This window comes from Monodelphis domestica, chromosome 6 (assembly GCF_027887165.1).
Source record: "Monodelphis domestica isolate mMonDom1 chromosome 6, mMonDom1.pri, whole genome shotgun sequence".
Taxonomy (NCBI): Eukaryota; Metazoa; Chordata; class Mammalia; order Didelphimorphia; family Didelphidae; genus Monodelphis; species Monodelphis domestica.
In genome coordinates this window covers 15,823,036-15,849,687 of record NC_077232.1, presented here as the reverse complement: position 1 = coordinate 15,849,687, position 26,652 = coordinate 15,823,036, and the positions used below count along the sequence as shown (strand labels likewise).

General features: G+C 33.7%; 1 protein-coding gene across 2 annotated transcripts; it reads left to right on the top strand.

The window, feature by feature from the left end:
- The first annotated feature begins 1,522 nt into the window (after positions 1–1,522).
- On the top strand, positions 1,523–26,425 carry VN2R618 (vomeronasal 2 receptor 618). 2 transcript variants are annotated; one of them, XM_007497302.3, is made up of 6 exons: positions 1,523–1,767; positions 5,387–5,678; positions 8,177–8,980; positions 19,094–19,312; positions 20,923–21,046; positions 25,521–26,425. In XM_007497302.3, exons 1-6 carry the CDS (start codon positions 1,523–1,525, stop codon positions 26,423–26,425), a joined length of 2,589 nt encoding a protein of 862 aa, XP_007497364.3.
- The last annotated feature ends 227 nt before the right edge of the window (positions 26,426–26,652 follow it).

The following is a 26,652-nucleotide window of genomic DNA, read 5'->3' as shown; positions in this document are numbered from 1 at the left end:
ATTTAATCTCCAAAGGTTCAAACATCCCATTCACACTTGAGTGGGGGATGTCTGTGACTCATGTGTGCAATAGTGGGTGACAAATCAGAATTGACTGACTGCCTTCTGGGCAGTCCTAGACAGGGTGTTAACTGTGATTGGTAGACATAGAATTAGGGGAAGGCACAGGAAGTGATGCAAGAGAAAATGTCTTTAAAAAGGTGTGACAACTTCCTGAAAGGAGTTTAATTTGTCATGTTTTCGAGTTGATACTGGTGAAGAGGGTCAGAAGAAACTGCTGACTGGACCTGAGACCCTGTTCCTTTGAACTGACATATGGTGAATGAAAAGCTGACTCTTTCCTGCTGAATTTTCTGGAAAAAAAAACTAACCTCTTGAGAGAAACATGGATATCTTACCTTATCCTCTCTCTGATTTCTTACTTTACTCTTTCTATATTTTGTAAATAAATTGTAAAGAAACTCTTTTTGGAATTAATTAGATTCCTGGTGATCATAGTCTTAAATAATCAAGTCCAACACTTTTAAAATTATTTCCTTCCACCCCCCCCTTACAGAAGACTGAGAAAAGGATCTTCCATAATAGACCTGTATATCTGGGTTGTGATCTAAGTCTCTGGAAGAAAAACTGATGGTAAGGGTATCATCAACTGTTGAATTTTTTATTACTATTAGATAGATAGATAGATAGATAGATAGATAGATAGATAGATAGATAGATAGATTAGGTAGATAGATAGATTTAGGATTGATTTAGTGTGTACTTCTACTGGCCAAAGCCTTGTGGTTAATATTATCAAGGCTAGAATCAATACCTTCTAGGAATTGTTGGACCTTGTCATGGAAACTATCACTCACCCTTTCTGCCTTTTCATCTAGCTGGAGTCGGCCTGGTGTAATATCTGGAAATACTGAGATTTTCCATTTCAATTGTAGAGATTTAGTTTGGTGAGAGTAGAAGTATCACTCCAGAAGTCCTTAAGCACTCAATTAAGGCAGATCAGACAGCACTTTGGACATCTCAAACCCCAGAGAAGCTGATAATATGGCAAGGATATAAACAAGAAAACAGGTTGCCAAACTTACTTTATCACCTGAGTTTTTAAATCAGGAGGGAGAATGCAGGTGAAGAGTTGCAGGGCAGGATGGTCCCCAGATGCTCTCACTTTTAGATTCTGGTCAACATATTTTTTTTACTAAAACTCCAGAGGCATAAAGCTGTGGCAGTTTTCACTCCCTATCCATAGGGAATAGGGTGAATAATATCCAGAAGGCAAAAATGTCCCATAAATATATCCTATTTGGGTATCATTTTCCTTTATCCTAAATGGAGGCCCATGTCATGACTCCTATTAGGATTTCCCAAATATATGGGGATGTTTAAAATAGAACAGTTTTTAAAAAATTATTAGAAAAGTAAAGTCTTTAGAAACAGAGAATGTGTCTGTAGATTCATGAAAAAAGACCCCAATCCTATTAGATTTCTATTTTCCTTAATACTTCATAAATTTTGCAGTTTGGTTATGGGTTTTGGGAAACTGTGGCTATTTTTCTCTACGTTATTTGTGATCCTGATTTTTCAGTTTTCTTTTTCTAAATATCAGATGCGGGAGCCTCCTTGTCAGTTAAAAAGAGATTACAGCCCCACATATACAAAGGAAGGAGACATAGTTATAGGAGCCTTCCTGTCCTTATATATGAAGCCTGAATGGCATATTGACAAGAAATTTTTCAAAAATCCTCCAGTACGGAAAACTGTAGAAACATGGTAAGTTGTTATTGTGTTATTTTTGTCATTGGTAAAATGTAGTCATCAATATTCCTGATTTCCTCTGATCTTGTGGGTAGAATTGTGTTTTACCTAGCCCCACAGCTTTGGTAAGGAAAATATTTGGGTTCAAATGTTATAAGGAAAACTATATACAGAACCTGGTAAAATCATAGGGCTTTTTGATTGTGTATTATGGAGCAAGCAGATAGACAAAAAGTATATATACATACTATGTGACAACATAGATAGTGAGGAATTTATCACCATGGATAGAAGCAACTCATTGAGAACAATGATTAGGGAGACATAGCAGGGAGGGAATACACTTAATATTGAGATTCAAGTGGCAAAATTAGGTTCCCCAAGAATATCCTTATTTGAGAAAAGGTTATACCAGTCCCAAATATAGAAAGACAGATTTCTTATCAGACACATATTAGTGAAGAAGTTTTGGGGATCACTTACTTAAAAATCCTCTGTTTGGATGCAGTTTTCCAGGGAGCAGTCTCTGAATCTGATATAACAAACTAGAAGCAGGATCTATCATTAACCAGAAAAGAGAACTAATTCAGAATTCAACAATCACTCTACAGCTTCATCCAACCAAAACCTTCACATCTCATCTGTCTGAAAGAGATTAAGCAGTGGAAAAGTACAAAATGTTTATCTTTCCCTACAAGCTTTTATGGGGTTTAGGAGAACTTCCTGAATTTTTTTTTGCTGAAAATATTAGAGTTTTATCATTATAATATAATAGCAAAATATAAATAAAATACCAAACAATATTAAGTTTTAAATGACCACATGGGCCATGTATTTAGATGCCTGAAAAAACTGTCAATTAAGAACATGGCAAAAATAGCAATATTTGACATTATTATTTGTGTCAATAATTCCCCTTTTGAATAAGATTGCTCTTTTGGAACCCTGAGAGACTGAGACTTCTCTTGATTAACCCCAATCATTTTACTCTGATTTCCCTATTTTTTCTTTCCTACTCTTTCTCAAACTTCTGATATTTTTTTCTTTAGTTTTAGAAGAGAAGATAGTGATTTAATCTGATTTTAGAATTGCCATCAGATGATTATCACAATGTCCTCCAAGAAAATGGCATCATGCTGTCTTCTAGGATACATCCAGTTGTGTGAAGTGCATTATATTTCTTATTCCTCCTACACACATTATCTAGTCAGCAGGTGGAGTTTTGCTAAGCCATGGACATTCAAAGTCTCTCACAACTATTTTCCTTCCTCTCATTTAATTCTTCTCCATTACATATGACAAGATATTATGGCTTCTCATATCCTTCCTTCAAAGTTGTATTCCTTTTTAGTCCTTTTCTTGGTTAATAATTGTTTTCTTTCTTTCCAGAATTCCTTCATCTTGTCTTTATTATGAACATACAATTCTGAGGATGGAGAAAGTATTTCAGCAATCACATTAGGTTTTGTTATGACTAAAGGATTTCTTAAAACTAATAAATTTCAGCATTCTTTTTTGAAAAATCTTCAAAGTTAGTGACTGACCACTCTTCTGCATATAATGGAAGGACCCCAGTCTTTTCAATCAATATTGTCCCCAAATGCAATAACTCAATTCCCAACTTTCCTATGGGCTTAGTGAAGTACAAGAATGCAATCCATCATCTTTTCAGAAGACACAGAGCTAGAAGGCTTTAATAAAAGAAGGAATGTAAACTCAAGTCAAAAGCTGTCTTGGAAGAGGTGATGATAGCAAAGGAGTCAAGGAAGGAGAATCTTGACTGTGCTATATGCATTCTTTACTTTGCCTTTAAAATCTGCAATACCAAAATAAAACAACTGACATGGTTACAATGAGAAAAAAAAAGTATTGGAAAAATTTAGTGAAAAATGAAATGATTGAAAGAGAAGAATTTTCTTATACTACAAAAAATGTGAGGGTTTCTCAGTATAAAAGTCTAGTCAGACTACTTTTGGTGGATTGTGTTATATTCAGCATTGTAGAAAATTCAACAGAGGTTGAAGAGCATGTGGAAACCTAGAAAAAGACATGTGTAAATGTTATCATGTACCAAAGGTTGATTTGGACAACTTACTTCCTTTTTTAATGGTTTTGAATCAAATTCATAAATATGAGAGCTTTTTTAAATTTGCCAACACAGAAATTTAGGGTTCTTGGAAGGAAATACTTCCTAATGGTTAAAGTGATGTAAATATTGAATGAATTCCTTTTAGATATTGTGGAGTCCTGAAAGTTAAAAGAAGGCAGAAGATCTGATGTATCATGGAAAGATTAGTTTTTGGTAGGAATGGTTAGGTCTTCAAAAAGCTTCTAGAATAATATTTGATTAACACAAAGTGTTTGTGTTAATATTATTCCTTGGTTCCAGGTACAAAAAAAAATCAATGACTAATTATGGCTTACAGGATCAAATTAGAGCATATCTGTTACAGTTTTAGAGCTTTCAGGCTTTGACTCAAAACTATGTTTCCTTTAAAAGTTTATTGCACAACACTCTTTTTCAAGCTATTGACAATGAGTCTAAACTGATTTACTTGCTTTCTTTCATCCATGAAATCACAGCTGTTTCATGATATTTTAACACAGACAGTTACCTATGTCCAGAAGATGCTTGTATGCCTTCTTTATCTCTCAAAATACTTTTTCTTCCTTTAAAGATGATCATGTGCCCAATTTCCAATGAGGATTTTACTTTGAATCTTCAAGTTATTGTAACTAAATTCATGAAATTTCTTTATAAGTTTTTTTGTGTATCTATTTTGTACTTTTATTGCATGTGTATATGTATCCATACAAGCTATTTGATATGAATCAAATATAAGGAAAAATACACATTAGGATTTAATTTTTATATAGATTTCTAGCTCCAAGAATTGTTTTTGGTACAGAAATGTATTTTGCAAATAAATATATAAATAATATATGATGGAGAAAATCAAAGGAAGGTACAAGTTACTAGTCTTTTCGAGTGTGGAATTTCTGTGATAGCATGACTTCTCAAACAGCAATAATCACTTATATAAGTATTGTCAAACACCTACCCCAGATTATTCCTAGTAATTATTACTTCTCCTACTCAGGTAGTATTAAAAATTGAGAGTATCACAAAAACTTGCAGACTGATTTCACTACAAAATTTGCAAATGTATAGTTGTATACTGCTATGAGTGATTTCTTTTTCATCTTTCCACAATAGCTATTCTAAATCTACACTTGCATTTGCAAACTTCCAATATATCATTATTCTCCTAAACTTCAATTGTGGTGTTTGCCTTAAAATATACTGAAAACAGAAGTCATTAAGTTTATTTGTTAATCCTCCCACTCTATTGCCAACACACTATTCTTGCAGTTATCTATCCTTTATCCATTGATTCCAGTGTCTGATGAAGAGGTATATACACTCTCTTCCACACTCATAATTTTAACTAATGTGTAAACTTTTCCACTGACATCTTTTTTCCTTCACTCAATGACAGCCCTTTAAGTATTAGTCATGGTTTATATATAGTCTTTGAAACATTCATGACCCATTTTTTATCCATCATGATACTTTGCCATTCTTGTGCCTTCCAAGTTGTGCCTAATTCTTAATTTCTCCTTGTCACTTTAGGTACATGCTCAAACATTACCAACATTTTCTCACTGTCCAATTTGCTGTGGATGAGATCAACAAGGACCCCCATTTGCTGCCCAATGTGACTCTGGGATATCAGTTTCTCAATAACTTTCATCAAAGTCAAATGGCTGTGGAGAACTCATTGATGTGGTTGTCAGGGAAGGGGCCAACAATCCCTAACTATAGCTGTGACAGGCAGCACAAATCAATGGTTGTCATTGGAGGGATGTCATCTACACTGTCCATGGCCATGGCCACCTTGTTAGGACTATATAAAGTTCCACAGGTAAGTGAGAGAATACTGTTGTCCATTTTCAACCCATATGATCTCTGTGTTTATAATACCCAATATTTAATATAATCTGTACTGACACCAGTGAGCACAATCACATTCATCAAGAAGACGCAGACACAGATTTGAAATAAGGCATAGAAAAAAAAAGAGAAAAAAGTCCCTTCCTTGAAGAAACTCTCTGTTCTTTAAGAGGTGATGCTATATTGAATTATTTGTTTTGAATGATGATTTTGAATCAAATAAATATCTTCCCAAGCAATAGTCCTATCCTCTCAGTTCACCTTGATATATTTGACTAAAATTCTGAGGAATTTAGGGAGGTTTTCTTTTTTTTCCACTTTCACAACAGAAAATTGTCAGGGTAAGGATTATGTTCTTATTCATTGTGAAATTAATTTGTACATTTATTCTACATATATGAAGCACTTGTCCATCCCTTCAGTACTCTGTTCTAAAAATTACTATTCAATTTCGCATTTACAGTTGTCTTTAAATTTCAGCTGAAAATGTGTTCCCTTCTTTAATCTGGGCCTCATTTGTCAAATATGTGATATATCCTTTTTTTCTTTTTTCTTTTTTAAACCCTTACCTTCTGTCTTTTAATCAATACTGTATATTGGTTCCAAGGCAGAAAAGTGGTAAGAGTTAGGCAATTGGGGTTAAGTTATTTGCCCAGGATTACACAGCTGGGAAGTATCTGAGGCCAGATTTGAACCCATAACCTCCCATCGCTAGGCCTGGCTCTCAATCCACTGAGTTACCCAGCTGAACACTGTAGTATATTCTTTAGACCCAAATTGTTTATCTATTCAATTTAACTTATTTCTGGGGAATAAGTATCAAATATCTAATGTGCATTCTCAAACTGGATCTTTAGAGAATATTATTATGAAGAAGAAAAAAACCCCTGGGTGGTCTGGATATAGAGTCATCATCATGACAATGAAGCAGGATCAAGAGCTGGTTAAGTGCAAAGGCAGATTGCCATTTATTTGCTTGTTGAAACCCATCCCGCCATAGGCAAGGAAGCTGGATATTTGTATTAAGGAAGTAAGAAATTATATATTTTGTTAAATTTTCTGATGTTTCTCTACTACAACTTACTTATAATGTCATTGTTTCTTTACATTATCCTTTGGGAGTCTCACAGTTGTCATTTTTCAAAGATCATGATGATTCATCATCCCTTTTTTTTTTTTAGCAGTTTCCTATGAGTAGTAGTTGTGAATATCAGCATTCATTTGAAGTTAGGATTACTCAAATGCATGAATAATTGCCCAAATAGGAATCAGTACAATTCCATTCAAACCGCATTGATTTTGCAGTGTCATGTGATATCCAAAATTAGTATTAAGGAAAATATAATTACAAAAAAATAGCAATATCCTCATTATTTTATGTAGTTTTTATTATTCTGTGGGGTCAGAAAATGGATAAACTAATTATGTAATACTCATAAGTTACTTTTGTACTTCCTTTGCTGCTTTACCTGCCTTCATGACCTTTGGAACAAATTGTTCTCATCAGCCCATTTTGATGCAGCAGCTCTTCACTTCCTTGAGATAGACATCCTATCTGCTTCACTAGTTTGAGGTTGGACACTTACTCTCCACCTGGTTTAGACTATCTGCAAATAAGGTTTTACTGGTATGTGGTCACTTTGCACATTAGAGCTCCTAGGAGCCACAGGTGAGTGTTGATGAACACCAAAAGTTATTGAATTTTCCGGGTGGGGGGAATAACAACTCCTATTAAGACTTACTGAGTCCTATTCAGGGTTGTCCAAATTATTCCTATATACATATATACACCTGATTTGTAACTTTTGTGGTCCCGGTGATTAAAAACTCTTTAGCCTTAAATTTCTCCTTCTTATCCTTACATGAATTAAATCCTTGGCATAGAAAGGTTGAATAAATGAATAGCTGCTGTATGAGGTTAAAAAGCAATGAGATCGATTACAAGGACATGTAACTATACTTTAATATTAAACTTATGAGTTTATTCAAGAGACTTAGTCTGTTCTATTTGCATCAAAATTAAAGAATTTGGAGCAATGAGTAGATGTTCCAAAGAAGCTGATTTTTAAAATTATGAATGTAAGAAAAGAGCGACAAATAGGAAGAGTTGTCTAAAAGTAGAATAGTTTTTTAGAGGAAAATTATATTTCTTCATTACAAACTTTGAAAGAGAGAATTAATTTTTTAAGGAAACATGAGAAAAAGGATTTTTGATCCAGTATAGATTGAGTTCCTTTGAAATTGTCACATTTTTCAATTCTGTCATTTTGTGATCTGTAACTTGAATCCACCTACAAAATTGACTTCTCTTAAATCTATTGTAGTCAAGATCTTTCCAATTGAGTTAAAGAGAATTTATCAGTATCTTCAATGTATAAGGCTCTGATCATTACTTGAGATGAAATTTAAAGAATTCAAAAAATACTTTTATATCAGCACTCCAGTTATTTCTTCTTTATATTCATGTAGCTCACCTATGGCCTATTTGATCTTCTCTTGTCTGATGAGGTCCAGTATCCATTTGTCTATCAACTGGGCAGCAGGGAATCCACTCTGCACCTGGCAGCAGTTCAACTGATGCTACATTTTGGCTGGACTTGGGTGGGGCTGGTTATTTCAGATGACCTGACAGGGGAACAATTCTTCAGGCTTCTGAAAGAGGAGATGGCCTCGAATGGTTTATGTCTGGCTTTTACAGAAGGAGTTCCTAAAAATTTTAAACATGAAGATGACGACATTAAACTCTTGTCTAGGATCCTTGGGTCCTCATCCAATGTGATTTTCATCTATGGAAATACAGACTCCCTTAATCTATTTTCTGAATTATTGGCTTTTTTTGTATTGTATGGGAAGATGTTGGTCATTAGCTCTTCCTGGGATTATTCTGCAGATTCTATTAATGAAATGATGATCAATTTTCATGGTACATTAATATTTTCTCAATCCAAGAGGGAGATTCCTGGTTTCACAGATTTCCTAAGAAGTGTGCATCCTTGTGCCAACCCTGAGGACATTTTCCTAAAGTCTTTCTGGGAGGTGGTCTTTTCTTGCATACTTTCAGAAAGAAGAACATTAGATATGTTGTTTTCTCAATGTGATGAAAGTTTGTCCTTTGCAGAGGTACCTCCTATTTTTTTTGACAAGAGCATTATGGAAAAGAGTTCTAATATCTACAATGGAATTCATTTATTGGCTCATGCTCTCCACCAAATACTTCAGACTGAGGCAAAAGATTTATCAGAACTTGTAGCAAACCCACTTCTTTCTTGGAAGGTAATATTTTTTTACAACCTAGAATTTGGCACAAGCTACTCACAGTTATTTTTTTTGCTTTATCTTTATTTTATTTTAATAACAAATTTTCATGTGTTTTCCATAATTGTATTATTCATACTGTCTCCCTCCTTTTTCCCTCCCCACTCCTGAAGTTTAGAAGCAATTCAATCTGGGTTATACATGTATTATCACTCAAAACATATATACATTTTTGGAAGTGAATAATCTGTTAAAACCCAAACCACAAATCATATCCCAAAATAAACAAATACTCACATTATTCAATGATATATATCATCTCTTATTTGTATGATATTGCAATCATCTGAGACTTTAATATGATCACTTGCTCCCTATTTTTTGTCTTTTTTAGTGATTAAATGACATTCTGTGCAAAACCCAACATATTCTCTAAGATAATCCCCATTTACTCCAATTCTGATATAATAATCTTGGTGAAAATATTGATGTTATTCCTTATACACATTTCTCAGGATATGAGTCCATGTGTTAGGAGAGTTCCATTGAATCAGCTCCAATTTTGGGTATTTATTCTAGGCTGGATCACAATCCTACCAATACTATGATGCCTATATACAGTATCTCATTAATCAATTTTGTTTTAACTTCTAACAATAAATGCATGCTGACCAAAATATTTTATATTTGCACATGAATAAACATACACAGAGTTGTCTGTCTTTCTTAAAAGATAGAGAACCCATTAGTGAAATTTGTATTCCATATTTTATTCTTACCTCCTGGAGTAACTAGTTGCTTTAGTGGACAAGTTGGGAACCTAGAAGTATAAGGATTTATCTTAGCCTAGTAGAATTCATAAAATAAGCTAGTATATCTAGGTACAGAAAGCCTAGACTTTGCATAAGCATGCTTAAAATATAATTATAAAAAATATTTGCTATGAACTACAGGATCAATCACCAAAGGACAGATTTGGAAGTTCAATGAATTTTATTTAGTAGTCATTAAGAGTGTGAGGGGCTAAAATTTGGTGGGTAGGAATTTGAACAAAACCAGTGTACAGTTTATTAAATGCAAAACACTTTGCTTATTATTAGGAAATATGGATAGGAAATAGAAAAGAGGAAAGTGAAAGTAATCTTATAACAGCTTATATCTATACCCTGGATCCCAGTCCTAACTAAAATTCTCTAACTAACCTTAAACTATCTACCTTCATGAACAGTTGCTTCTGCCAGTGAGGTTCTGGCCTATTTTTTTTCTACTCTTACTTTCTAATAAATTTCCCACTCCCTATCTACCTATCTTTCCAAGATAATCAATAATCAATAAGGCTGATAAGGACTTATTCCATTTCTCTGCCTCTAATCAGAGAGAGTGCCAGCAGCACACCCTCTCCCCAGGATCAGAGACAAAAAGCCCTTTCCAATTCTCTGCAACTAATCATTCTATTACACCCTTCTAACTGTCATTAACTGACAAATAGCACAGCAGAGGGTCTCTAACTGCCAACCTGCATGGGGGGGAGTCTCTTACTTAAAAATATTATTGCTTCTTTTTCCTCTTAAATATGAAAAGGTAGAAATTAATAAAAACTCTCTTAATATATCTCCCCTGAGATCCATGAGACCTATCTCCCCAATGGATCTTTCAAATAAAACTATTCTATATTTTATATTATAATTAAGGAGAAGTACAGAAAGTAAAAAAGCAAAACAATTCTTGCAGTATACAAGACTGAAATAATATAAAATTCCAAATATTTACAATTACAGAAATTATAATCATAAAATTCATACTATGCTCTACATAAATAAAACCTATTATTATTATACTTTATAGAAATAAGAACCTAAAGATATCAATTCAAATATACCTTATAATTACTGTGCACACAAAAAATAAACAAGAACCTCATATATACATTATATGTATCTCTAAAAATATATAAGAACCTTATATACACATTAATAAACATCAAATATATACTTTATATGTGCATATACATATATATATATTATATATATATATATTATATGTACCCCTTAGGAGGATCTTGTTCAACACATAACATTTTATCATTTACTTATCATTTAGTTCATTTTAACTTTTTCTATAATAGTATATTATATATAATATATATATAGTATATCTATAACTTTTTCTATACTCCTATAAAAGTATATTACTAATTATTTCTACTTAGAAATCTTAACTCCTATAATATAATATATAACAAATAATATAATAAAATAACAATATAAATTATATTTACCCATTACATTCCATTTCAAACCTTTATGTACAAGAAACCTTTATTTACCTGCAAAGTTTAATGTCCTTAATATAATGTCCATTTGTAGTAGTCCTTGTAATAATCCAGTGTTATTTTAAATATGTTCCAATTGTCCAATTGTCCACTAGTAATCTTCTTCTTGAATTTCAATGTCCTTAAAAACAGTGTCCAATTGTATCTGTAGTCTTGTCCTCAATGTGTGCAGCTAATCATTTTCAATGACAAGTATCTGGAATGGACCTTCCTAGGCTGGTTGAGTTACTTCTATTTGCTAAAAGTTTTTATATCAACTGTATCACCCATCAGAGTCTTTACATTTCACCTATAGTTCTTAGGCCATAAAATAAAACTCTGTATATTAGTGTTTTTTTTACTTCATTTGTAGCAAAGAACCATATTACAATGTGGTTCATACCTATGTAGGGAAGAATGGATTGGGATAACTGGTGAAATTATATCTGTTTTAAAATCAAATGTTTCACTATTTGATTCCAGAGTCCTTTCTCCCCTGGCAAACCTTCATAAAGGACCATGTGCACCCCCTCTGAGATTCCCCTCACTGAGGAGCAATTATAATTTGGCTATTACATGGATGTGCCCCTTTGTGGTTTTATTGTAACAAGTCATTTGTCTCAGTTGTTTACTGTTTCTATTATTCCCATAATTTCCAAAATTTGGAAATTCTTTCTGTTTTTATTATTATTTGTAGAATTGTTATCGTGTCTAAAATACTTATTCCTAAACTTCCCACCATTATTTCTAAAATTTCTGAGTATTTGATTCTAGCATCTGCAATTTATCATCAGGTCCAGTTTTTCCACACAAGTAGCACATAGGCCTCTGGTTTGAATATGTTCTTTGGACAAAAAAGACAAAAAGACAAAAAGGTCTTTTCAACTGTTTGCAACTAACTAACCACACTCAACCATAACTTCTAACTGTCACTGACAAACAGCACAGGAGGAGATCTTGTAAAATCTAAAATTATAGCTCTAATAATAAAAATATGATATGTTATGAGGTTTATTAAGTATCATTAGACATCAAGGCATAAATAGGATACAAATAAAAGCCATGTGCCCATGGCTGGTTAGCAATTTCCCCACTCACCACCATCACTGCTGATTGTTGCCCAAAAGAGAGGACTTGGGAGTAGTTACTGCCAGTTAAATACCAATAAGGTGATTCCCACCAATGTGGAGATGCAGGAGACATTATAGGGAATTTTAGGAAATACCAAGGACTTCTGGGTAATGAAGTCAAAGGTTCAAAATCTCCATTATTTATTCCTCCCCTGAGAGCTGAGGAAGACTAGTCTCTCCGATGGGTCTTGTAAACATACCAACTTTGAAATTACAATAATTTGAGGATAAGAGGAATAGAGAACAAAACCAATGATTGCTAGTCACATTGACAAAAAGCAAGTTAGGGGGCAGTTCCCTTCAGCATGAGTATACAGACAAAACAAATGCATTTAAACCCCACACAGTTCAAATGACCACATCTCAAAGCTCACTCTGGATCTTCTGGTACATGGTGTTGTCTGTGCAAGCATCTTAATGATATCTTCTCCAAACAATTCACTGTCTGGATTTGGAAAGGTAGCATGTTTCTTATCCTAAAACTACTCTTAAAAAGAATTTAAATTTTTCAATTTAAAATAATAATTATACTTGCTCCCCTGAAGAGGGTGATTGAAAAACATATGGATCACCTAGGGATGCAAGAGAAATTTTAAAAAATGTCAAAAAATTCAAATAAAAGAGAAAAGATAACTTCTGGATGAAATATAGACTAACAAAGTCTTATGTGTAAAAATTCTAAGTAAAAGAAAAATAAATTTATAACAGGTCCTGGTTTCATGGCCCAATTAAATTAATGTCTATCCTACAAGTCTGTAGAACAAAATGTGGTAATATTTCACTTGCCCATTTGCAGCCAAGACTACAAGAAGTTGCTGTACTATAAGAGAGAAAAAGATACTGATATGGAAGTGTCATTTCATGGTCTGATTTTACCTTCACTCTCAGGGATAAGGGAGCCAGAATGGTCAGTTGTTAGGCACTGTTATAGAAAGCATTTTTTCACAAGGGGTGTGGTTCAAAGAGTCCTGCATTTAACACATGTTAAACAGCCACAACCTCAAACCCCAAACAAGTTCAAGTTCTCTTGACATGGCTTAGAAGTTCAGCAATCCCACATGGATTGGTTTCTTTTTTGACTCGTGTGAACTTTTTGACACTATTCAGGTTGCTTTATTCTTCTCTGGCATTGTTCAATGGTTCTTTTTTTATTCCCTTCTCCTGGAATCTAGCAGAATCATTAATCAAAGTCCAATAAATATTTTTAAATGATCAATGGAATCATTTTTGTAGTCTAAAGCTTTTTGGTATGCATTAATATTATAGCAAATATATTTAAACTAATATTATTGCAAATTCAAAAAACCTTAAAGAAAATCTCAGTACTGGTGACATGTGCTTTAAATACAAAAATGAGAGAAAAACTGAAAAAAACTGAAATAATATATTGAGCATGCAAGAAAAACAATAATAAAAGAGTTTGAAAAAATATATAGCTTATCATCAGTGACACACTGTGTCAGCCATGTGTCAGTACAAAATTATTTTCAGAATAAAACAGTAACACAGTACATAATGCACATTCAAAAAAGTACCAATGTCCCCCAAATTCATAATAGCCCAGTTAATTACAATAACAAACCCACTATCATATTTTGCATAAGTTGCTGTGTGACATTAAAAAAAAACTTATGAACTAATGGATGTTTGTCCCAATTTTTACAGATGTAGCAATTCTTTCCACCTGTGTAAATATAATTTTAAACAGAGTAAAATTTATTTGAGTGTAGAACATCATCAAGAAATGTAGATTGTTCTTGTGGAAGTAATTAAAATGAAGAGTTTTGCAGGAGCTCCTTTTTCGGCTTCCTGATTCATAGAAGCCCCCTGGTAGGAACATTTCTTTGTTTCTCTACCTTTAATACAACATTCTTTATTATTTATATTTATATATATACATATATATGTACATATGTATATTTTTTAAAATCTTCCATTCAGAAACTACTAGTTACTAAAAATATTTCTGAAGACCCCTTAGAATTACCATTTAAATTCTTATCTCATTAAATTTTCCAAAGGTTGCACACAATTTAACCAGTTTTGATGAAGTCCATCCATCCTTTATGTAACAATTTCCAAAGCCAAAATAGAAAAAAGAACTTTTTTATATGAGCTTATTCAATAATATTTGTTCAGTATAGTTATAGGGGAAAGGTAACAGAATATAACAGTAGTTAAAACCCAGTACATTAAAATGAAATAGTGTAACAGAATGGTATTGAATACATTAATATATAATCTTGATCCCACAAAATTAAATCTTAAACAAAACAATTAAAAAAATAAAAAAAATACAGACTTTCATAAAACATTGGAGTCTAAAAAGTCTTAAAATTTTAACCTCTAGTCTATTTAAAGTTCACTTTTTTTTTAATCCACTGAGATTCTTTTTGTCAGTATTGTGGCATTTCCCATAGTGAGGGAGAGCATGGGTTTTAAGAATCTCAAACTGGGAAGGAAGGCACAAATGGTAAAGAGTTGCAGGGAGATGAATTTCTACCCTGAATCTCAGGTAAGATAAGTAAAATGATCAGTGCACTCATGAAAAAACATTCTAAAGCTGGAAGCTGTTTGAAATAGGCAATGCATTGCTCTCTCAAATAATAAAACATGCTTATAATCAAATTCCTATTTGGAAGAGTCTCTTCCTTCTCCTCAAACCCCCCCCCCCCAATATCCTTCCATGTGGAGACTAATTGTTGCCTAAAGAAAGAACACCATCTTTTTACCATCTACCCTGACTCCTACTTTCTCGGTGGCAGCAATCAGCAACAGCAGTAGGGTTCAGGGTCCTGTTGGAGGTCAATTTTAGGAGCAGAGATGGAGATCAGGAGGAGTATTTCTTGAAGCTAGGGGCTGGGGGCTGGGCTGAATGATCTATCTGGGTCAAGAATGTCAGTAGTGGATAGCTGGAGGTAGGAGTGGGCAGCAGGAGCAAGAGTAGGATCAAGAGTAGAAGCAAGCCACTGGAATTTAGCAGCAGGAGCAAGTGGAATTGGGATAAGAACCTTTTCAAGGATGGGTGGGTGGGTGGAGTGGTTGAAAAGCCTTGGCAGGAGAAATATTGCTTAAAAAATTATTTAGACTATCTTTAAAAAATTGAGAGGTTTTTCTCGTCTCTTCTGGTCACCAAAACTGTAAAATCTGAAATTATATCTCTAATAACAAAAATAATATATTTTATAAAGTAACTTTAGAAATCAAGGAATAAAGAAGATACAAAATAAAAAACATGTGCCCATGGCTGGTTATCCATTTTCAGCTATCTCCACTCACCACCATCACTGCTAATTGTTGCCCAAAAAAGAGGATGTGGGAGGAGTTACTGCCAGTTAAATAGTAATAAAGTGATCCCTCCAATGTGGAGTTGCAGGAGGGAATAGGGAATTTTGGGAAATACTAAGGACTTCTGGGTAATTAAGTCAATGGTTCAAAATATCCATTTATACAGTCTCTAACTGCCCACCTGAATAGCAAGGGGTCTCCTTTTTTTCTCTTAAATATAAAAAAAGGATTAAAATTAATGAAAACTCTCTTAACAAGAATTTTGAGGAAGAAAAACATGACTTACTTACATAGACTAATGATGAAGCAGAGAAACTTACCAACTGAGACATATTTGTTACAAGATCAGGAGAAAGAAGTTTAACCAGGTAATAGATGATCCCTCCCCCCTCAAAAAAGAACAGACATGTGGTACTATATGGATAGTGCCAAGAGCAGCAAATAGCCAGTTTCTATTGGGGAAAAAATGAGATTGCTCAAAGATGTAATATTAAAATATTTTGTTGATACTAAAATGTATGAAAGAATAAAAGTGAAGAACAGATAAGAACCCAGCTCTGAGTGCATGGGTAAATGAGAATTTCCAATAGAAAAAATGACTGCTTAATTTGTTTCCCAAATTGTGTTTTCCACGAATAAATGTTTTTACAATAGAATGCAGAAAAATAAAACAGTAGAGAGGAAGTAGTTTGGTCTAGATGTGAGTCAGATTATGAAATCCTTTAATCTCTCAATAAGCACCATGAGACTTAGTAAATGTACTGGTAAAGGATAGTCAGACCAGGGCAGGGATGAAGGTGACCCAACTAAAAGTTTGGATTCACAGACTTCAGTTTCTAAGGTCATTTGGTGCTGTGTGTCCGTGGTCAAAAAATGAGAGACAGAAGCTCCTGTCCTTTGGGTACTGACTTCACTGCCTCCCATCTATTAAATGACCAGACAGCCATGACAATTGACTAAGTTAGAAGGACCTCATCTAAAACCAAACCTCAAATATGTAATAACTGTCATTCTGGACAAGTCATTTAATCTCTTTTTTCTCATAGTTCTCAATTATAACATAGGGATAAAATAGCATCTTCCTTTTTTGGTGGTCATGATAATAAAATTATTTCCAATTTATGGTAGAACATGATGTCTTCCATTTAGTAGGTACTATGCAAAAGCTAGTTTTAATAAATATGGTAATTATTTTAATCAATATGTGTATAATGATTACTAAATATAAAATGTGATTGTTAAATATTAAAAATAATGTAAAATATATTGTAAAATGTGTAATTATATAATAGCATAATAGAAATACCACCCTACTACTACTACTACTACTACTACTTCTACTATGACTAGGACTACAACTAAGATTATTAATACTTCCATTTTATTACTGCTACTATTATTAATACTACTACTACTTCTACTATGACTATGACTACTAAGACTACTACAACTATTACTACTACTATGACTACTAGTTCTACTAGGATTAAGACTATGATTATTAATACTACTACTAATATTACAGCTACTATTATTGATACTACTCCTATTCCTATGACTACTACTACCCCTACTAACTCTAGGCAAGCACACTTGTTCTGGAATACTTTAAAAATTTCTAGAATAGATTATAATTTAGCTATTATTTGAGCTCTTGACTTGTTGACATTTAAAAAAGTGATGGATAAAATGTTAAAACTGCAGATTAAATTTAGGAGCATGTCAAGGGAAGAGGTTTTAAAGAGAAAGTTTTTTTGGTTTCAAGTATGTTATTAGCAGATATCTCCTGTTTTTTTCCATAACATTTTAATACTTTAATAATATTATTTATTTGATCACAACATTCTTTTCTTTATAAATTTTGACTTCTGAATTCTCTCTACCTTCCACCACTTTTTCCATTCATTGAGATGGCAAGAAATGTGATTAAAAAATACATGTGAAATTATACAAAACATGTCTCTATTAGTCTTGTGACTGAAGAAAAAAGAAGAAAAAGGAAAAAAAGTGAGAAATTAAACTTTATTTTACACTAGGAGTTCATTAATCTCTCTAGTAGTGTCTAATATGTTTTCATGATGAATTCTTTGGAATTGTCTTGGTTCATATTATTGATCAGAGAAGTCAAATCTTTCACAATTATTCATCACAACTACAGTATTATTACTGTGCACAATGTCCTGGTTCCTTCCTTCACTTTCCATCAGTTCATAAAAGCTTTGTCATGTTTTTATGAAACCAACCCCATTGATATTTCTCTATTTTGGCTTTTGTTTTATCAGAGATCTTGATTGGAACCTTTTGATTTTTGACCTCAGCAAAATACTAGACATTCTGCTCCAGCCCTTACTTAATTCCAAGATCCTTTTGTTTCCCATATTATTATTGTACACAATATATTGCTCAATCTTGATTTCTTATGCATTCTGCTCTGATTCTATTTATGGGTGAATCCATGTCATTTACACTCATATTCATGATTACACCACTGCCTATTTCTCTCCATTGTATTTTCTTGTTTTTCCTTCAAATTCTTTTTTTTGGTCCTATTTTCTTCTTAAAATTCTATTTTCTATTCATTTGCCTAATCTTTTACTTTCTTTTATTCTCTTCCATATTACTTCTCTGAGGTTCAACTTTTATTTTCCTTTAGTTTGCAAAAGTTCTTTCTTGGGATTCTTTTTTATATAAATTAATTTCTCTATTTGTCCTCTCACTTCCAACAAAATAATTATCTTGGTATATTAAAAATTGTTCTCTCTCAAATTTTCCTCAATTTGTGTTATTATTTCATTTTCTTACTATCAATCATAATTCAATGACCTCTTACCTTTTCTCTTTTACTGGAATTATTTTTCCTTATTTTGTTTCAATGGACTTTTAGAATTGTTTACTCTTTCAATTATTCGTATTCTCCTTCTCTTCTTTACCTTGAATTTGAGAAGTATGAATAAAAAATGGTCCCTTAGTCCTAAATTTATCTTATCAAATATTCTAATGATCTTGAATAGACTTTTTTCAAATTAAAAAGACTTCAGCTTGTTAAAAACCATATGTTGTCTGTGAGATACAGATTTTACAAAAGAACTTGGAATAGCAGATATCAGAGATATTTGAAAGAAATTCATGATTTGGTGGAGGGAAGCTAAAATTACTTTTGGGGTCTGTTCATTATCTAGAATATAGCTAGAATATTACTCTTCTGTAACCTATGACTTGCTAGGGAAAAAAAGAGAAATAGAGTACAGAGTACTTGGTAAAACTCAGTAACAATTCTACAGAGAATGGCAGCTTTTGTAATCTTCAAACACATAGCTCATTTTGTGTTGATTATCAAGACTTAGACCACTGAATGAACCCTTCTTTCCCTAAGTAGTAACAAACTTCTGCCCTTGCCTTCAGCTCCTCCACTTCCTGAAGTGTGTTAATCCTGTCAATGGAATCAAAAATGAACTATGTGGGGATGGACCCTCCATGACTGCTGAGACATACGATATCCTGAATTTTAGATCTTTACCTGGTAAGATTTGGACAGAGGTGAAAGTTGGAGAAGTGATTCCTCATGAAAAAGTGTTAAGCATTAATGAAGAGGACATAGATTGGCCAGAAGATTTCCCTCAGGTAAGTCAGGTGAATGTGAGAGCTAGATAAATGAGGCTGTTAGAAGCCTGGACACTGTTGTCTTTTCATTAGACCTTGGAACTTCCCTGAAGACATTGGGAATGACTAGGACAGGATTGAAGAATCAACTTTTCTGTTTTTCTCTCAGTAAAACAGAACCTTGATTCCTCTGATTTCATTTTCTCACTACTCTTTTTTTCTGATTAAGTTTTGTAAAGATGTGAATTCATTATATGATGAAATTCTTGAAATACTTCAGATCAAGTGGACAATTTTGAATAACAACAGGAGGGAGAGTAGAAAAAGTTTACCTTCAAAAGAGACTTATAGCACCAAAGTATAACTGATATAAACATTTGATCAAGAGTTTATGTCCCAGAGGGCAGCTGGGTAGCTAAGTGGATTGAGAGTCAGACCTAGAGACAGGAGGTCCTAGGTTCAAATCTGGCCTCAGACACTTCCCAGGTGTGTGACCCTGGGCAAGTCACTTGACCCCCATTGCCTAGCCCTTACCACTCTTCTGCCTTGGAACCAATACACAGTATTGGCTCCAAGACAGAAGGTAAGGGTTTAAAAAAAAAAGAGTTTGTGTCCCTAAGATTTTCCATGAGTTCTTTTAGAGATTTTTAATTAAACTGTGTTTGCATAATGGGAAGTGTCAGGAGTCAGGAGTCAGGGAAACTCCTTTTCTTCAGTTCAAATGTCGCTTCAAATGCTTACGAGCTCCATCAGTCTGGGCAAGCCACTTAATCCTTTTTCCTTTAATTTTTTTATGTTTGTAAAATCTATTGGAGAAGGAAATGGTAAATAACTCCAGGATCTTTGCCAAGAAAATCCCAAGGAGGTTTGTGAGAAATTACATAAATGCAAAATGACTGAACAGCAAGTCAAATATTGTGGGTATTTCCTCTTCTGAGATAGAACTGACATATAGATTCAATTCTGTTTTTCTATGGGAAGTCATAAATCTTACCTTCTATGAATCAGAATGCTGATTCATACCTCCAGATGCCAGACTAAGAAACAAGATCAACCACTCAAATCACCTGATTCTTATTAATCAAACAGATTCAATCAAGTGGAAATATTGATTAATTATAATTTTTAAATTTTTAAATTAAAAATTTATTATAAACTCTCTAAAGTTGTGACTCCCTGAAAAATTCAGGATAATTTACTCAAATACCAAGAACAGGACTTTTTTAGTGAACAAAAATATAAAGAAATATTTCCTCTCCTGTGAGCAATACATTACTTCAACATCTCTTGTACAAAATGAAGTTCATTGTAGAGATGTGCTGTCATATATTTGGTGGAAAATATGCTATCAACACATTTGTATTTTTAAAAATTTGAGCAGTTATAGTGGGTCTTGTGCAGATTCTGTCCATATTCATGTCTTTAGGAAAAGATGATATTGAGGAGAAGAGGGAGAGTTGAGAGAAAATCTCCATTCAGAAATTTATCATCCTTGCACTTCCAGACTTCAAAAAAGTTATTCTAAATGTCTGCCACAGGAGAAGTCTTAAATCTTCATTTCCTCAGTGAATCTCCCTTTTAGCAATCATTCTTGCACTGATTTTTTTTCTCTTCCTTTTACTGAAACTCAGATTCCAACTTCTACCTGCAGTGTGGCCTGTGGCCCCGGCTTCAGGAAGCAATTACGTGAAGGCCAGCCCATCTGCTGCTTTGACTGTACCTTGTGCCCTGATGGGAAGATTTCCAATAAAACAGGTGGGTGCCTAAAGAGAATGAGTTATGCCAAATTATAGGCATTCGATTTCTTTCTTTTTATTTAATTTTATTTTTTGTGGCTGAACCTCAGAAATTTTAATCTTACCATAGTAATATGGAAATATTTCAGTGTTATATTGTAGTCCTAAGAATATTTACCTCAATTAGTAAAATTCCATTCACCACAGCTTAGACCTTGAAAATTATATTTGGATATTTTTCCACACCATTATATTCCATTCATTCTTTACTTATTAATTAAAACTAACTTTATTTTGAGGTTTCAGAATGCAGAGAATACATTATAGTAGATTTATATTAATGTAGTGATATTATATATGTAATATATCCAATATATTTAAAAACTTCTTGTAAATTATAGTAAAATGATTGTCAAAGTAAAACTGTGTTGATTATAGTGAACTTATTATTTTCTTTTTAAAATATTCCATTAAACATTCAATAGTGTTCAGATATCTATTGGTATTATCTTATTGTTAGAAAGATCAATTCATAATCCAATAACATCCGGTTTAAAACATATTTTAACTGTAATTCTGAAACAAAAATTTCTTAAGTTTCAAAAATATAAGATAAATTAGAAATACAGTATTAATGTATAATACGATATATTTAAAATTATGATCAAAGGACAGGAACAATAACAATTCCTTATTCCCTGATAAGTATTTTGCATTTAAATTAGAAAGAGATGAAAGAATTATTTAGTATTGTAAAAGAAAGAATTTGCAATGCATGCAAAGGACATCATCTGTCAATCAAAAGGAACATTCCATTTGTAATATTCCCAGGAAAAGACAGTTGGAGCCAAGCCAGCAGTGGAACTGAGAGATTTACTTCTGACCTAGGCAGAGAGAGACCTTTGTGGCTTCTGACAGAATGGTGGAGAAGAAGCTAGGGTTTCTGGTTTTTCAACTAACTTTTAGTTGTTTGTGGCTGATGGTGAAGACCCTGAAGCTTTTGCTGCCTGACTGATATTTACCTGGCTGGTTAAAAGAAGAAAGAAGAAAAAATATTTGTCCTCCAAATTCTCTGACTGTCTCTGCCAGTGACTCCCTGACAGACTTTGTGTCACAACTGTGACTGAACTGCCATTTTCCCAATATCCTCAAAGCCAAGACTCCTTGTATAGACTAGGGAAAACCCCATCCCTCTTACCTCATCCTCTATCCTTGTCCTATCTTCCCCAATAAACCTCCTTACTAGAGAAAGAAAGAGTATCTTCTCTAAACCTCATAGTTCACCTTGAGTTACTTAGAAGATGACTAAGAAGCGGGGAGGAGAAGGGAGACAGGAGGGAGAGGTTGAAAAAATTGGAGGTATTGAGGGGGGGGGAGGAAAAATCTTGATCCATTAGCCATCCAGTAGTGATTAATAGACCCTCTCAAGTATCCTTTTATTGCAACTGGCATCTTTAAGACAGACTGAACACCACAATCCTTAGAAAGGCAGAGAAATAGAAGGCATATTTAAGCTAATTATCTGTGAATCTGTGATTGTGGCAGTTATTGCTTGTTTTTGGGTCCACAACATACTTTACAGCAGAATGACCTATATGATCTTTGACTCTATTGATTACATTGGCAACACAATGTTTCTACTGCAGTTGCCTTTTCAAACAGACCCTAAACTCTGGCAGGTTTTGGTTCAAGTATTTGCCCTTGTTATGGCAGCTCTTCAGACTCTAACCTATTTAAAGAAGGTATTTAGATCTGTGATTCCCCTAAAGGCAGAAAAGATACTAGTTATTGATAACAATCTGGAAACTGTGATAAAGAACTTATTTGAGGAATTGATCAAGGAAAAAAAAACTAGATAAGTTTGAGGGCAAGGACAATGGACAGTCAGATAGTGTACCTAAGAGAAATGAAAGTGACAATGACAACAAGCCTGACAGTGAACCAGAGATAATTTGTCCATTGAAAGAGGTCACCAAGCTGTCCAGTACAACTGGTGTACTGCAGTCTAAGGTTCACAGGCAATTCACCTCACAGGAACTGGGATCCCTAAAATGACATTTGCCCAAATACATAGAAAAACATTCAAATCACAAAAGGAACTGAAATGTGCTTTTAGGATTTTTGACCCTGATTTTGAGTATGTTGAGTTTCTCATCTCAGAACTGTTCAGCCGCCATGACCAAAGGCAATTCCTAGAAATGACAAGATCTGATAGTAACCTAACTAGCTGGCCTACTGTGAAGCAAAGGGAAGATATAGACTTTGCAAACCCCACTAATATGTCCTATCTAAGGAAATACAGGGAAGATTTGCTCCAAGCAATTAAACAGTGCTGCTCAAAGCCAAATGCATGGGCTAGTTTTGATAAGATCATGCAGAGCAAAGGGGAATATCCTGCCACATACATTGACCTTCTTTCAGAAATGGTAGAATCAATATTAGGTCTAGAGACAAATAGGAAGAGTCTGCAAGTCATATAAGAAGTCAATTTTTGAGAGGATGCACACCTCATTTAAAGAACTTCTTTAGGCATTATTTCCCTAAGTATGATACGGGTTAGCCTCATTGAACTGCATGAAACATCAAGTTACTTGCATGATAATCAGTCAGAACAAAACAAACAGATGCAAGATCTAAGAGACAAATTAGAAATAACAGAGAAAAATCCAAAGGAAAAGGAGATAGAAGAAACCAAGAAACTAAACATGGTTAGGACTTACACAAAATCTAGTTACACAAAACCTAGTTACAAACCTAAACCAGTGCAGAGAAAAACTAGGGAATATTTCTTTTATCACAAGCGAGGACATCTCATAAAAAATTGTTTTTTTTTTTAAGAAGAAGAAATATGAAGTCAATAATAACAAGATTACACAAAATAAATACAAAAAGTCCAATTGTTGTTCTCATTGCATGCTAAAGTCCACTAAGCAAGCATCTGATTTGCATGAGATGCAAAAAACTATTAATTCTGGAGCTAAATAAACCTAAGTACTCAGACATGACTAGGAAAGAGTTATGAAGCCAGGCCTTTAAAGTATTGAGTGTGACAAATGGAGATAGAAGAGATAGTATATGAAATTAATGAATATACTATTTCATTCACACCAGTCTATTTCCCTTTTTCCTAACTCCTCCATTTCCAATGCATAGGCAGAATAGAGTATATAAGCCTTAGAAACATCTTTTATGATGTTTGCTTCTTTTATATTTTTTCTTCCTTGTTTGCTAAGATTGCATAAAATAATGAAGGTATAACATACTAAGAATACATGACTGCCTCCATTTCTTAATGGGGAAAAAGGATTAAAAGATTATTAATCTCGTTCAAATGAAATGGAGAAACTGAGTGGGGAAATTCCATGTATAAATCACAAAGGGTGACTGGTCACTTTTCCTTCTACCTACTATTAATTCATTTTACTTTTATATATTTTTGTCCAAGGCTCGATGGTAAGAAAGGGTTTATATCCAATATATCCAGATCATGACTAAAATGGCATCCACCCCCTATTTGAATAATGAATTATTTCTAAGCCACCACTGTGTTTGAATAAATGGTATTTTATCAAATTTCTTTTCCTATAAGCTTTCTCTTGTATATCTCTAAATTTCACTCTCTACCCAAATCTCATGAGTTTAATAAAAATCTTAGTTTATAAGTATATACGTTATTAATAGTTCAGGTAAAATATAGTAAAGAATTAGACATTTATGTACATTTATAAGAAACACACTTGGTGAGAGTAATAGTCCCTGAAACTGAAATAAGGCTTATGTATACAATAAAAGTATCATCCTGATGACTGGAAATTGTGAAGAAAACAGGTTTGAAATCTACAGTTAATAACCTGAGGAAAGTATGGAGCCATTGCCATAGATTCATGACATAGTTTCCAATTTAAAAAATAAAAATATTCATGAAAACCATCTTTAACAACTTTCATTGGGGGACGTTTGATTTCCATCAACAGAATCATGGACTTGCAATTGTGAATTTTCTTTAAAAGATTGTTATATAAAACAAAGATGATAGAATACAGTATTCTCTATTTCATTACTATTGTGAGAATATTCTCTCTCTCTCTCTCTCTATATATATATATATATATATATACATATATATATATATACATATATATATTCCAAAATTTAACTATCCACAGTAAGGACTAAGTGATTACTATATACTGATCATTTAGGCCTTACTGTGGATAGTTAAATTTTGGAATGGGTCATAGTTTAGTTTTCATTTAAGAAATATATGATGGAATGAATAATTAACAATTTTTTGTTCACAATCAGAGATAAGGAGAAACTGAAATATGTATTTATTTTGTTGACTGTTCAGAAGTCTTATTCTTCTTACTGAGAAGGAGGAGTCAAAAAACAAGCTGAGATTTATGTGGAATGACTAATACTGAACTTTACTGGAGAAAGAAAACTATGCTGAATATAAAACAGAGTGAGATTCATTTTTGTTATATTCCCAGATACAGTACAATGTATGCAATGTCCTGAAGATCAGTACCCAAGCAAGGAGAAAGACAGATGCCTGCCCAAGACAATGACTTACTTGACTTATGAAGAGACTCTGGGAATGTTTCTGGCCTTTGCAGCTCTCTGCTTCTCCATTCTCACAACCTTTGTCCTTGGAGTGTTTGTGATGTACAGAGACACGCCCATAGTTAAAGCCAATAATCGCAGTCTTAGCTACATTCTGCTCACCTCTCTCATCCTTTGCTTCCTTTCTTCCTTACTCTTCATTGGTCGTCCTACACCAGCCATCTGCATCTTAAGACAAACCACATTTGCCATTGTGTTCACTGTGTCTATTGGTTCCATTTTGGCCAAAACCATCACTGTGGTTCTGGCCTTTAGGGCCACTAAGCCAGGGAGCCAGCTCAGGAGGTGGCTGAGACCAGCAGTATCTCATTCCCTCATTTTCATTTGTACACTTATCCAGATGTGCCTCTGCAGCATCTGGCTGGGGACAGATCCCCCATTCCTTGAGATGGATACACACTCTGAGGCTTCCTTCATTGTCATTCAGTGCAATGAGGGCTCCCTTGTTACCTTCTACTGTGTCCTTGGCTACATGGGCTTCCTGGCCTTGGTCAGCTTTACATTGGCTTTCCTGGCAAGGAATCTGCCAGATACTTTCAATGAAGCCAAGTACCTGACATTCAGCATGCTGGTGTTTTGCAGTGTCTGGATTTCCTTCTTGCCCACATATCAGAGCACCAAAGGGAAGGCTATGGTAGCCATGGAGATCTTTTCCATTGTGGTCTCCAGTGCTGGGATTCTCATCTGTATCTTTGCTCCCAAATGCTATGTGATCCTTCTGAGGGCAGATAGAAATACCCTGGAGATATTGAAAAATAAATCTAATCATTGAGGGGGCAATGAGTTCTCAAACTCTTCTTCACCAGTCCAAGAGATATAGCTCCTGCTTCTTAATGAATGACTTAAAATTATCTAGCTTTTATTCTATTTTTTTCTGTTATCATCATCTTTCTTTTGTGCTAAACTTAAAAAGTATTTTGAAGAAAGTCATATTGCTAGATTTCTGAATAGAAGTAGAATTAAATTACTAAGTATATAAAATGCCTTCTTAAGAATAGT